Source organism: Hyperolius riggenbachi, chromosome 1, assembly GCF_040937935.1.
Source record: "Hyperolius riggenbachi isolate aHypRig1 chromosome 1, aHypRig1.pri, whole genome shotgun sequence".
NCBI classification, from domain to species: Eukaryota; Metazoa; Chordata; class Amphibia; order Anura; family Hyperoliidae; genus Hyperolius; species Hyperolius riggenbachi.
The window spans coordinates 369149011-369163878 of record NC_090646.1 but is presented as its reverse complement, the minus strand read 5'-3'; the positions used below and the strand labels follow the sequence as shown (position 1 = coordinate 369163878).

Here is a 14868-nt window from a genome sequence, read left to right as displayed (position 1 = left end):
TTAACGCCAAGCCCTGAATGCTGGCGGTAAACGCTGCACAAGCGTCAGTCTGAACCAGCCCTAAGGATGATACCATTTACTGGCTGACTGACATGGCAGTAATTCAAGCTTTCCTACTCTAGCTCTACAGTTACACATCAAAGGAAAGATAGCACTAGAGAGGGAAACATGTGAACTCTGAGTTACATTAGTATTGGGTTTATGGGATCATGTGAATACCCAATAGAAATCTTGAGCGGGAAAGAAGCAAGACCTTTCCTTCTGATTATTTGTTGACTAAACGCAATTTTTCTGATGCAGAAAAATGATGGATGGCATGTTGCAGATTTCTGCTTCAGATTCTGAATGCAGAAAAACTGACTCCAATGAATGTCTATGGGCCTGTTTCCACTAATGTGTTCATTGTATGGAAAACGATGCATGATGCAGAAATTTGCAAATCGCGTTTAGTGGAAACAGGCCCATTGGCATGCATTGGAGTCAGTTTTTCTGCATCCAGAATCCGTGTGTAGTGGAGACAGGCCCTAAGTAGTAGCATCCAGAAATCTGGATCCATAAAAACTGATATAGAACTAGTGGAAATAGGCCCTACGTGTTCTTTAAAGAATATTTCTCATGTAAACTAGACTCCCCGATGCCAGAAGTATGTGAATTATCCATGTGTTTACACTGGTACTTCAACACTTGTGACCTGAAGGAGTCACTTAGTCTAGTTCTTCTGAAGCACAGGAAGAAATCATTAAGATGAAATGGTGTTATTTTGCTTTTGATATAGGTGACAACTGATACTTATCTATATTTGGTAACTGATTGCTAATGAAGTAAAAAGTATACTACTCCTACCTCCCAACTTTTTCAGATAAGAAAGAGGGACACTTTTAAGACTCCACAATTCCAGCCACGCCCACCTCTACACCTCTACTCACACAAACCACAAAAATGCTTGGGTAAAAGATGTATTTTACAGTTTAAATCACACCAGATCTTTCTGTTGTCACAAACTTTCCTTGGTGTTAGCATTTGAAAAGAAGTAGTATATCAATTTATAGGAGTTTAGAATTACATTTTAGAAGAAAAATTAATATATTCATACCAATCTGCTCATCAATCTTTGAAGAGGGACAGCTGAGGAATAGAGGGATTTGCTTTCGAAAGAGGGACTGTCCTTCCAAATAAGGGACAGTTGGGAGCCATGTAATACTGTATCTCTGTCTTGTAAGCAGCGTATCTTTGGGAGTATGCAGTGACATAGCAGGCTTTTTATGGGGTCTCCGGCACTTATCAATTGAGCAATAGCACCCTTTTCCACGGATGTCAGTAAATTTTTAGTGCATGAAGGGATCAAAGGTCACAAATACCTGGTGGTGACAGGAAAATATGAAAGAATTGATGAAGAAAAATGGGCTCCTACCTGTCTCAGGAACATTCTATGGCTATTGCCATGCCAGTAACTATACTGTATGTATTGTGTTTCTATACACACATACAGTGCTGCCCATAATTATTCATACTCCTGGAAAATTGTGACTTAAAGTTACTTTTATTCAACCAGCAAGTAACTTTTTGACCGGAAAGGACATAGGTGTCTCCCAAAAGATAATAAGACGATGTACAAGGGGCATTATTGTGGAAAAAAAAACATTTCTCAGCTTTTATTTACATTTGAGCAAAAAGTATCCAGTCCAAAATTTTTCATACCCTTTACAAACTGTCACAGTCTGTGGGAAGAGGCAAAGTTCTATACCATCCCAAATAGCCCAAGCAGTTCTAAAGCATCATAATTGGGAACAACTGTTTTAATCAACTCAACAGGTGAAAAACAGCAACTCTCGGCAGTTGGTTTGTGGACAGTCATGGCTAATACAAAGGAGCTTAGTGAGGATCTGCGGGTGCGCATTTCGGCTGCTCACAAGTCAGGAAAGGGCTACACAGCCATTTCTAAATGTTTTCAAGTTCCAGTGGCTACAGTGCAAAGTATTAAAAAATAAAAGATGTTTTGTTTGCAATGTGGAAAATCTTAGAGGACGTGCAGAACTTCTTGTATTTTTTAATAATACTTTGCTGGAATTACCTGTGCGCGGGGTGTGGACTATAGCATTACTGCTATAGCCGCACCAAGCTTGGGCGCTACGCAGCATGAAGCAGGCCCCAAAAAGTCCTGCTTTGACTAAAAGCAGTTAAAAAAGGAGGTAGCGGTAGGCTTACCTCTGAATAGAAGAAACCAATGATCTATTTCAGGGAGAAAAACAGCTTTATTATGAACTCTACTTGCGGCACTTCCACAGGACTGTACCTGCTTTTACTGATATTTTGTTTCTGTAAAAGCACTCTGTGTGCTTGGCATCTCTTCCACTTTGGTGTGTAATAAAGCATTTAACCATTCTCACACCTTCCCTAGTGCACTTGTAAAGGGCATGTGTACATCTCATAAAACTGCCTTGCCTCCAGTAAGGGACCATTTCTTACTACTTTGTTATGAAACCATTTTATAAAGACACCATGAATTCAATGCTTCTTTATACCCTGAGCAGGGACTTAAAAACCTGCTTTAGCTGCAGTGCTAGCGACAAAGCGTTAATCTCTCAGCACCCCAGGGAGAAGTCAGGCAGGGGCAGTTTTATGCATACAGGGAACAACTGGCTGCCTCATGATGTGGGGGGATGATGGGCTAGAGAGAGGAGTGTGGACATCTGTCAGGCCAATAATATTGCAGTCATCTCAGCGGAAAAAAGCTACAGGACCCCGCCAGGAACCTTCAATATATTTATTGCAAGTACTGCATGCAATGCTCCAAATTTGTACATTACTAATAAATGCAGATTTCTCATATGCATTTAAAAAATAAAAGAGTCTGAACTATGGCTTTAACCACTTCACACCTAGAGTCAGTTTTCCCCTTATGGACTAAAGCAGTTCGAAGTTTTAGCTACGTCCTTATTTAATCAACAATTACTTTTTTCACTATTGTACTTATGGCACCTAAGTCACATGAATATCTTTTTTTTCAAACAATTATATTTTATTGGAAGATGTGCAACAACCACATATATATATATATATATATATATATATATATATATATATATATATATATATATATATATATATATATATATATATATATATATACATGGTCAGGTATGTTCAACATATAATCAAGAGCATGACAATTTTGTGTACATACATATCTTCTGATAAGAACAGACTTCACACTTAAGGGACAAAGGTAATACAGAAGATAGTACTGAAAACAGAGACAAAGCGTCCCATAATAAACAGAATGATAAAAACTACTATACTATAAATCTTAACTGTTCACAATTATATATTCACATAAGAGCTGGTGGTTGTTCAATTATGAGGTATAGATGAGTAGAGATAAAGAGAATACACATCTGTGCACATTGTAATGAAAATAACACCTGCATAGTATATGTCTTGACCATAGAAGATACAATCTTAATTAGAAGCAACCTAATAGAGAATGTAAATTATCGGAAATTAAAGCTATTGATTAGGTCCATAATGAAGTTTGATATATTTCATGATACCTGGGAGGGTGGGATAACAGTTGGGCCTAAAAACAGATGTGCATTGAGGGGAGGCCTTGATTGCCTTTCTATCATTAAGTCTCGATATTCCTGGCTATCTAAGAAGTCAAACCATTGGGCCCACATAATCACATATTTTTCAACCTCCTCTGTGGTGGAGTGGCGTAATTGTTCCATTTTTTCAATCTGTTCTATCTTTTGGAACCAAAGGGAGATCGATGGAGGGTCAGTAGATTTCCATTTGAGAGGTATACATGCCTTGGCTGCATTGAGCAAATGTTTGACAAGAGATTTTTTGTATGAACGCATGCTCTCTCTAGAAAGATGTAATACGAATACTTCTGGTAGAAATTCTAATTTTTCGTTTCAAGGGTGTTTATTAGGAAGAATGAGCATTACACACATGAGAATGCACAACATACCCCACATGTGGGGAAACATGAATGATAGCCAAACATATGATTTTTCATAACGATTTCTAATAGCATTGAAGATATCGGCATAAGAAAAGTTTTACATGCAAATATAATAATTTAGCCAAAGGTAATGCACACTTGCTTCTTCATAAAGTGAGAGGGAAAGGGAAGGGGGGATTAGGAGAGAGAGAGAGGGAAAGGTAAAGGGAGGGGGTAATTGGATGCCACCATGAGTGGTATCACCACAGCATGCCAATGGGGGCACCCAGGGGAGGGAGGAAGGGAATGGGGATAACTCTAGATGAGATAAGTATGCCGAGAATGATTTGTGCTTAAAGTATGTCCCCTGGGCCCAAGCAAGCGGGCCCAGGGGAAAAAGTAAAACATATTAATGGAGAACTGTCTCTCAATCCTAGCCTGCTCCAGGACGCAACTAACAAAAGATGGGTAAAATAATAAGCATTCATATACGAGGAACTCAAAACGTATGTAATGTATAAGTCAGACCTTGGTTATCCTACCACTCAATCCATGGCGTCCAAACATTAAGGAAGTTATCAAGCCTGTCAGAAATTCTAATTTTTCACTAGCAATAGTAGCTATTAATGACCAAATAGCGAAAGAAAAATACAGTACAGTACAAGCTCAGGTAGGTTGTAATTCCTGAAGGTCGCTTGGTGTGTTCTTAATGATGTCAAGACTACAGGTGATGGAGTTAGTAAGCCCCGGGTACTTATAAACGAATAAGGACCCAAAGAAAATATGAAGGGCAGGTGTGAGGTGGTGAGTTTATTATACTCCTCTTTTAAAATAAAAATAAAAAGGGTATGATCACCTCTGTGGGGGGAAAATGATCATACGCACTGTGAATTTTGGAAGTCTGTTTTTATGCAATAGAATAGAAAACTACTTATGATATTTAAGTGGGAACAAAAATTAATTCTGAGAAGCACTCCATATATAGAGATCCCACATTCCCCCTAGTATCTAAGTGTATGCTATCAAGCACCTGTGAACAAAAAACTTATCAAAAATAGATCAAACATTCAGATGTAGATTCATAGTGAATCAGTATTATCATATAACTCTATCTCACTAGATAATAGACTAAAATCTATCCTATTACTTGTGCTGAAACAGTCTAATTATAACAGTATTAAGTCAAAGTTTTAGAGTAGCTATTCAGCCTGAGGAATCATTTTATGAGCACATGAGAGTGGACAGTATTCTATGAACCCCACTAAGCATATTAATATCCTGGAACAAGAAATAGTGCAATCATAAAGACTACTGATGAAAAAATAAACTTATTAACACAGGCAACCAGTCATTTTAGAGCCATAATCATGACACCCAAAAGCCCAGCGAGCTGAGACTCAGCCGGGCAAGTAAGTAAAGGCTAACACAGCGAATGTAATTAGCTTGGAGGTATATCAGTCCTCATCTCCCGTTCTATCGGTGGAGGTATCTCGGTCAGGAGCGAGGGGAGAACGATCTCTGGACCTGTTACAATCAGTACCGCCATTTTTCTTAAAGCGGTAAGAGGGTCTGAGTCCAGGCTTATTAGGCCAGACATGAATATCTTTTGTTGTTGTTTTTTTCCAGGACAAGTCTCTGTTTATTTTATTTTTTTCCAAGCATTTTTTTTTGTATAATTCAAGTCAGCTTTATTACTCTCAAACAAATTAAAACACAAATACCAGTCCATTAAAGAAAAACATATACAGTCTGCACTTATCAGCTCCATAAACTAGTGAAATACACTGTAATTAAAAGAATAATATAGCATCGATGGCCCAAAAAGGAATTATTTTATTTTCTATACATTTTAAAGGAAAAAAAGGGAACAAATATGATACGTCTCAGTTTTCTATCATTATAGTTGTAAAATAAAAAGTGCTACTGTACAAAAATACTTTTTTGGTGGCTCTTTATCCCTTTTATCCCAAAATTGAAATAATGTTGCTGTTACGACAACGATAAATTATTTTGAAATAAAGACATATTTTTGCTGCATTATGCTCTTTTTCGCCTTTAAATGTAACAATACAGTATTAACATTTTTTAGTAGTAGAAAAGGGGAAAAAAGTGTAATTAGGATTTTAATTGGTAATTTTTTTAATATAGGGGAGTGGTCTCTCAAGTGGGTAATAGCCCCGTGTTTTGTGCCCATTGCACCCCACTGTAATGGTGCCACTATTACTTGTCCCCATTCCACATGTCCCCCACAAAGCAATGTATCTCATTTCTGTGACTGCAGAAACACTTTAAATAGAGCTCCAGTATTAAACTCAGTAATGTAATGTTTGGTTTTCAGGTCCTATGTATTTTAAGAACATGGTCCATAGCAAAGAAGCTGAAAAAATTGTCACCTATAAAAATATTACATCTATTTGCAGTTCTAAAAATGATATACGTGTCTACATGTATAAATACATATGTTTTCAACATAACATGTTAAAAAAAGACTGCCAAATATTAACCACTTCACACCTAGACATTTTTTCCCCTTATGGACTAGAACAGTTTTGGCATTTTAGCTATCTCCCTATTTAATCTTCAATAACTTTAACACTATTTATGACACCTTAGTGATATATACATCTTTTTTTTTCAGTAGAAACTAGACTTTCTTTGGTTGTAATCCCTCCCCCCAGAATTTTTTTATTTTCTATGCATTTTAAAGTCAAAAAGAAGAAACCCATATTTTTTTAAATACAGTGTTTCTTCCTTTTTAATTATTATTTCAAAATACAAAGTGCTATCGTAGTTAATAAACACTAAAGTTGGGTATTTTTCCATCTCCGTTACTATAAAACTTAAGTTTTGTTGCTGGTACAATATATGGTGAAGATAATTAATTTTGAAATGAATGTATATTTTTCTGCATTATGTAATTCTTTTTTCTCCTACTATTGCAATGATAGTAAAAACTTATCTAAAGGTTAAACATGGGGAATAAAAGGTTTATAGAAAGTGAAACTAGTTGATTTATTATGCAGAGGGTGACACCAAGGTACAACGCCTTGGTTAGTACCCCACGTGTTTCCCTGGGTGATGAGCACAGGCACATGATAGCAGCCTTGAAGCCTATCCGTTTCTAGATACTGGTTGTTTGGCCTGACCAACCTATTTAAATTGGAAAAGTCTACACAGCAGGAAATACAATGTATTGTTCTTCCGCATCCTTTAAGCTGTGCTGATTTAAGTTTACTGCAATTACACATTCAATTACACAGAGCAGATAGGTCTCACATAGGTGTGGATTCTGAAAAGCAATGTCACTAATAGTTGAAACAAACATGTATGTTATTTATTTATTAGCGCATAGAGAGGTTCAAGAGGAAAGATCAGTGAAAACACAAGAAATAGAATAGGTATGTCAAACTTATATAGGTTGTAACCAAAGAAAGAAAAAAGAGCCAGAAAACTGCACCAAATTGCAAATATAGAAAGTCTTTATTCGAACACATGAACAGGTCAAAAAAATAAAATCAAGGAAAGGGGGAGCGGGCGAGGGCACATGGGCTGTAGAAAAGTTGGAGGTAAGGTGAAAATGAATGATCACAAATTATGAATAATAATCCTAGCCACCAGGACAAGAAATAACAAATAAAGCTGGTGGGTCACAAAGTAATGGAATGGTTACCCTGGGCATCAATCCACAGAAAGTAATGAAGGGAAAAAGAGCAGTCAGCAATATCAACCACATAAACTGGCACAAAACAGTGCGAGGGTGACAAATCAATCACTCAATACAACACAAACAAATCTTAAATTTATAATTCATTAAGTGTATAAAGTGTATCATATTCAAAAAAGTGCAATAGTACATACAAACCATTAATAAAAAAAACAACAGAGAAGTAAGCAAATTAATTCACATGATTCAGAAGACTGCCCGTGCAAAGTAACGCACTACAAAGTGGCAGTGCAAGGACAAATGTATAAAGCCCCATGCACACACTCAACAGCGGCCTTTTATGCTTTCACAACTTTTGTTGTGAAACAAGTTGAAACACCTAAAAAAAGTATTTTGCTATTGTTCAAAGAGCAGATAAGAAGTCAATCCAACTGTTGTTTCTAAGTGCAGGTTCAGGATAAAAAAAAGTCAGTAGCTCATATATTTTGGTTTAGAAATCACTCAAACTGTGTAAGACTGTATCATTTAGTTGAGACAATAAAACGTTAAAGTAAACCGGTAACTTTGAGAAATAAAAAAATCTAATACTTACCTCAGGAGGGGGAAGCCTCTGGATCCTTATGACGCTTCCTCGTCCTCCTTAGCAGACCCAATCCAGCGCTGGCTTCCCCAAAACAAAACAACATCCAGCGGCGCTTGACTATGGAGCTGGCACTAGAGGCTTCTCCTTGGTTTCCAATAGAAAAAGTCGAGCCCAATCAGGACTGCTCTACTGCGTAGTTGCGAGACATCTGCACCTGTGCAGTAGAGCGGACCTGATCGGGCTCAGCTATTTCAGCTGGAGCCCCAGAGGAAAGCTGCTAGCGCGCCTGTGCGAATGGCCGATAAGCAGATCTTCGGAGGCTCCCAGTGCTGGATCCCCTCTGCTGAGGTGGAAGGGGGAAACCTCTTTACGATTTAGAGGCTTCCCCCTCCCAAAGTAAGTACCCACTTGGGGCACCTTTTTTCTCTTCAGGTACACTTTAAACATACTTTTTTTAGCTGATAACCAGAGAATAAAACTGCTTGATTCTAAGAAAAAAAATAAAAAGGTCATTTTTAGGAGTAGATACAATTGTTTGTATCATCAGTTTATTTTCACCTCAGGTCTCCGTTAAGTTATAGTTACCTTATTGCAATATGTGTTTAGTTCTGGAAATTAATGGAAACAAAGCCCATAAAATGGATGCGGGAGGTTGATGTCATACCTTCTGTACTAATGCATATATCTGGAAGGTAAAAAGAATGTTTCCACTCTTACACCGATTTACTTTAAATACTTGTTTCTCACTATTATTCACCTGACAAGTAATTTCTCAAAGAAAAACATTATTTTCTACCTATTATATTTAAAATCTGAACTGAAATGTGAAAGTTCTCTCATGAGTTTCATGCAGGAAAATGTTCTGGTTTATATTTGACTGTTTGTTTGACTTGACTGGTGCCTTCTGTCTCCTGGATTCCAGGTTGATTGATTCATTTCCTTGTTTTGCAGCATACTCCACCAAGCTCAACAGATTCCCCATGTTTCATTTCCACGATGACCTTAAAGACCTGTGTATCAGCGCAGTGAGCTCCAACACAACCAAAGCCACCCTGTATGCATTAAATGTGTGGCGGTACTGGTGTATGACAAGAGGCCTTAAAGACTGCATGGACTTCACCAAGGTTAGATAATAGTTTATACACCAAATACCAACCAAAGTTTGCTTTTCTTCTGATTTGGTTGTACTGCAATAATAATGCGGATAACTAAACTAGCTGTACACAGACTATTGTTGACTAAAGCAAAAAACATGAAGAGCTCAGGCACAGGTGGACACAGTAAGGCACAGGAGGACACAAGTAAGCACACAGGTCACAGAGGGGGATAGAAGGAGACAAAAGGGGACAGAATGGAGGCACGAGGGGCAGTGGTGGCACAGAGAGGGACACTGGAGGCAGAGGAGGGCACAGAGGAGGCAGACCTGGCACAGAGGTGGCACAGAATGGGATACTGGAGGCAAAAGATAGCAATGTGAAGGGGCAGAGGTGGCACAGAGGGGAACACTGGAGGCAGAGGGGGACACTTAAGACAAAATGGGGCACAGGCGACAGAGATGGAACAGCGTTCCGACTTAAGAACGGATTCTAACTAACCCACAGTCCAAATCTCATTTGTTATGACTACCTGTACTGTACTGTAAAAACTCTAGGACAAATGCACATCTTAAATATATGTGTACAAATGTATTTTAAATGTTACTGTTTTTTTCCAACAGTGGTCCTTTAACCTCCTCAGGGCTTCACAGTCATATTTACGCCATGTTTGTGGATACTTAATGCTGACATGGTATATAGCTTCTACAACTTTTTGTGCTCCTACCGCAATTGCACACATACCATTAGACAGCTGAGATCTTTGTAATGATAAGGAGCAGGTTTCATTGGCTCCTGACCCTTTAATGTAAACCTGAGACATTGAAAATGAAAGGATTCATACTTACCTGGGGCTTCCCTCCAGCCTCCTGTAGATCATTAGCTCCCTCTCTGTCATTCGCATCCCCTCTGTTGTACCACTGTGGAGTCCGCAATCCAGGCAGGTTATGGGCCGCTGTGCATGCAGAGTCCTGGCTGCGTGTATCCCCCCCCCCCCCTCTCCTCCCCAATCGCTGTGCCATAGCCAGGAGAATTCCATGCAAGCACAGTTACAGTCTTGATGAACTGTGCATGTTCACAACATGCTTAGCTATGGAAGCGCTATTGGGGGAAGTACATATGGTCCGCACCGCGCGTGCACAGTAGTCCCTGACTGCCTGCGTCTGGGACATTACCTGGGCTGGCAGTAGCGCAATGGAGGGGACTGGGAGGACAGTGAGGGAGCCCCAGGTAGGTGTAAAACCTTGTGGTTGCAATGTCTCAGGTACACTTTAATCACTGTAAGCCAATCACAGTGATCACAGGGCCAAAACTGTCAAAAGTGGCCTGGTCCTTGAAGGACCACTATTGCAAAAAATGTAGATGTACATTTCTCCTGATTAAATTGCACTATAAATTACTTTTCTCCTATATTTCTGTGCCTTACTATAGACCTAAAAAAATCTGACAGGTTTTGGACTAATCCATCTTCTCATGGGGGATTCTCAATATCTCCTTTATTCTTTACAGGGGTACTCCCTTGACAAGTTCTATACAGATGTAAGCCAGCCTTCCTACTTATTTGCACACAATGAAGGCAGATGGACTGAGCAACTGCCATTCAATAAGTGCTTTACTGAACCCTAAACATCACCCATGAGAAGATGGACTAGTCCAAAACTTCTGAGATCTGTTGGATTTTTAATGCCTTTAGTAAGAGACCGAAGCATAGGGAAAAAGTAACGTGGTGCATTTTAATCTGGGAGAAAAGTATGTAAGTAGGTAGCATGTATTTTACATTTTACAATTTTTCATGAAAGTGGTTTTTGCAGCTTGGTGCTGAGGTGGTTAACATATATTTCAAAAATATTTCAAAATGTGACATATCATGTAAAACAAACAGCTTAACACAGTATGTTTCCACTATTATGTATTTCTTTTCTAAAGATGATTTCTGCTGCCCTTTAATCTTTTCTTCATGGCTCTGCCATACGCTGGTACTATGCACAACAGCTTCACAAAATCGTATGTATTTTCTTGGTCTTTCTGCCCAGTGACTCTTCCTTGTTACCTGTAGTAATTATGTGTCACAGAGAAGTGCTTACTTGTCAGTTCAGTGTTTGCAAAATGAGATAAAGTTACATCCTTTAAAAAGAGGATAAAGTTACTGTGAACACAGGAAGTACAGTAGCTGTTTCTTCTAATCAGCAAGTAATTGCTGCTCAGAATTTCCAGCAATGGTAAGCTGGACATTTCTGTGCCCAGTCTGATCACTTATTTGATATGATTTATTTAAGTGAATAGTGTACTTAGCATCAGTCTGTTATTTTGCCAACCCTTTTATGCTCCATTTACACGGAGCGATCCGGCGGCTCGATTAGCGTGCGTCGGATTCGATACCCACTCGTCCCCGCCGGCGCCGCTTATCTTCTGCTTGATTCCCCACTATTGTTCGCTCGCGGGGAATCGGCCACAGCGAGATCGGACCTGTCGGATTTTATCAATTGAGCCGCATTAGCGGCTCGATTGATAAGATACATCGGCACGTGTAGACCCAGATTTACAGTAAGTTTTGAAGTTAAACTTGATGGACTCTTGTTTTTTTTTTTTCAACCTAGATAATTATGTAACTAAGTTTTGCGATTTAATTTAAATTGTAAAGTGCGTCTCTAATGTAGTAGATAAACTATGTTTTAAGAAACGCCTTTTAACATTTTACATTTATATTGAAGGTACCTGCTGTCAAGCTGAATGAGCTCCTGGAAGATTTTTATGTGACTGTGAAGAAAACGGACGGATCTGATTTTCTGGCTACATCACTTCATGCAATACGCAGAGGTTTAGACCGGATCTTGAAGAACTCTGGAGCTGGATTCTCTATCACCAGTAGTGTCTTCAATTCCTCATCTCAGAAACTGAAGGAAAAGTTGAGAATGCTGAACAAGGCTGGCATGTCAGGCTCCAGATCCAGGAACATTGTCTATTTTTCCATAGCTGATGAAGAAGAAATGTGGAGGACTGGATGTTTAGGGGATGACGGGCCTGTGCCTCTGTTGTCCTCAGTGGTGAAATACAACAGCCAGTTCCTTAATATGAGGACCTTACAGGAACATGCTGACCTTATGTATGGGGATATTGAATTACTCAAGGATGCAAGTAGTAGACCTTTCTTTGCTAGAACAGACAGAGTGAAAAGAGACAAGCAAGCAAATCCTAGTAAAATGTGCAATGTGTGCTATGGACAGGTTTACCATGAGCACTCGAAGGGGCATCAGAGATGTCCTTACTGTCTCCTGTATAAGTACATGTACACATATCGTCCACCATCTCAGATAGATCCAAACTCACCTTTTTACCTCACTGCTAGAAAAGAAGTCGGTGGAATGGAAAAAATATGGTATGAGGAACAAAGAATGGGCCTTAGATCTTTACGTGGTGTTGTTCCAAAGTTAGCAAACCGTGTGAACCTAGACAACTGTGATAACTACACTTTTGTTTCATTTACTCAGACATTTAGGAAGTTTGGTACACCTGATAGCCATTAACTTGCTATTGCAGCAAATGAACTACTTGCACAACATGTGGCGGTGGTCTGTGAACCCTCATTTGGTTTATTGTCTTTGTTCAGTCAGAATGCCATGTTTGGGACAGGTTTAGAGGTAATAACATCCATTCAGTAGAGATGACATGATCAGTGTAAATTCCCCAAAGCATTTCAAATATAAATAGTGCCTTTAGCACCTGTATTTAAATGAGCATTAACTTCAAGATGTGAGAATAGGGTCATGTTAAGTGCAATGGTTTGCAAATATGTATATTAATAGATTTTCCAACTTGGAGGTGCAATTCCACTTTCATTTATATCCGTGCTAAACAAATGTTTTGGTAATGTTTTGAAATAGTTGGTAAAAACAGAAGCACCAACAAGGGCAAAATACACTAAAAAGTTTTGAAAGGAGGTAGCTGTGGACTTACCTCCGAATAGAAGACACTAGCGCAGTGCTGGGCAAACTACGGCCTGTGGGCTGTATCCTGCCCATGTACGCTGTTACTCTAGCTCGCCGACAGGTGGCTGGATTCCTCTTCTTCCCCCCTCCCTCCCTGCAGAGTCATGAGCGGGTGTTTACAGGGGAACTTAAAACTCACCTGATCGCATATTCCCACGTCGCGTCTCCATGGCAAGAGGGTGTCACATGACACAACGTTGGGACATGCCAACATATTCTACTCTGGCAGCCAACGTGTAACGCGCTGGCACATCCTGACGTCAGTGATCAGGTGAGTTTTAAGTTCCCTCGTAACCGCCCTCTTGCGACTCTGCAGGGAAGGAGGGGGAAGATGAGAGGAGGGGAAGTATTTCAGGAATGCAGCCCGGGCCGCACAAACTTTGCCCAGCCCTGCACTAGCGGTCTAATCAAAGAAAAAAACAGCTTTATTTGATTTAGATATACTTCACTTGCGATGCATTGCGCAGGAAATACCTGCTTTCTCAGGTAAAAATAAGGAATTTCCGTACAGAATATTCTGTTATGGTGCCCATATATGGTACAATAAAACCGTTCAATTTATTTGACCAAAATGATCTAATCGAATGAAAGTTGAAAAGAATCCTTTTTTTTTTACGATCAAGAAAAACAAACGCTTATCCAGTTTTTTTCAATAAAAATTCGATCAGACTTGTTGGAAAAATCTTTATATTTTTCAATCTATCGGAATAATTGAATGAAATTATCTAATCGAAAAAAAATGAAAAAAATTGTACCATGTATGGGCACCATTAGGAATCTTTGAGAGGACTGTTTTAATATATGGTCTTAATATATGGACTTAAAACACTGTAGGAATCTGAAATACTGTTTCCTGTAAGTGTTTCAATGTTTAGAGCTTCTCATTGTTTTTCAATGAAAGTGGAATTTAATTTCAAAGCAGAAAAACCTTTTACTTGTAGAGTTCCCAGCAAACCCCCTCCAGCCTGACGAGTCAGAGTTCTGAGGTAAAAGGCGTTTGCATACATTTCAGCAAGGCAACACATGCCATGCCATTTGAAGCTGAGAATGCAAGGACCATATTGCTGCTATACACTGCTTCCTCAATAAGTGAGTCCCCACTGTTTAACTCTATGTGAAAAGGCATCATAAAATATGCAGAGTATTGGTGAAAAGGTAATAACAGCAGGCAGTGAACAGAGGTCCATAGTGAAGCACACAGTGGCAGCTGCTTATAAGGTGCAATATAAATGGCAGTGTTGGTGGAGCAAGCACCCATGCAAGAATTACAAAAGTTCAAACAGGTGTGCCACCACCAGTGTGCCTAGGTATCTGGATAGACACAAGTGCTACCAACTGTAAAATGGTCAGCAACGCCATAGGTAATTATAAGTGTTCTTTAATGAAACATGTTTAACAACAAGGTTGAGCTCTGAGACAGCCCGCTGTTTCAGGCGCAAAGCCTTTCTTCAAGCTATACTCCAGTATTGAGGCTTCATAGCTTGATAGGAAGGCTTCATGCCTGAAACAGCAGGCTGTTGCCGAACTCAGCCTTGTAACTTTTCAATAAAAAGCACTTTTAAAATTACCTACGGTGGTACTGACCTTTTTTGCAT

At 39.2% G+C, this 14868-nt stretch overlaps 1 protein-coding gene across 2 annotated transcripts in view; it reads left to right on the top strand.

The window, feature by feature from the left end:
- The window catches only part of KIAA1958 (KIAA1958 ortholog), a 122491-nt gene extending 108650 nt beyond the window's left edge, over positions 1-13841 (top strand). For both annotated transcript variants that reach the window (XM_068234295.1, XM_068234296.1), the window contains 2 exons: positions 9145-9317; positions 11999-13841. In XM_068234295.1, coding sequence (XP_068090396.1) covers positions 9145-9317; positions 11999-12811 — 986 coding nt within the window. In that variant the 3' untranslated portion in view covers positions 12812-13841. The remainder of the gene's footprint in view (positions 1-9144; positions 9318-11998) is intronic.
- The last annotated feature ends 1027 nt before the right edge of the window (positions 13842-14868 follow it).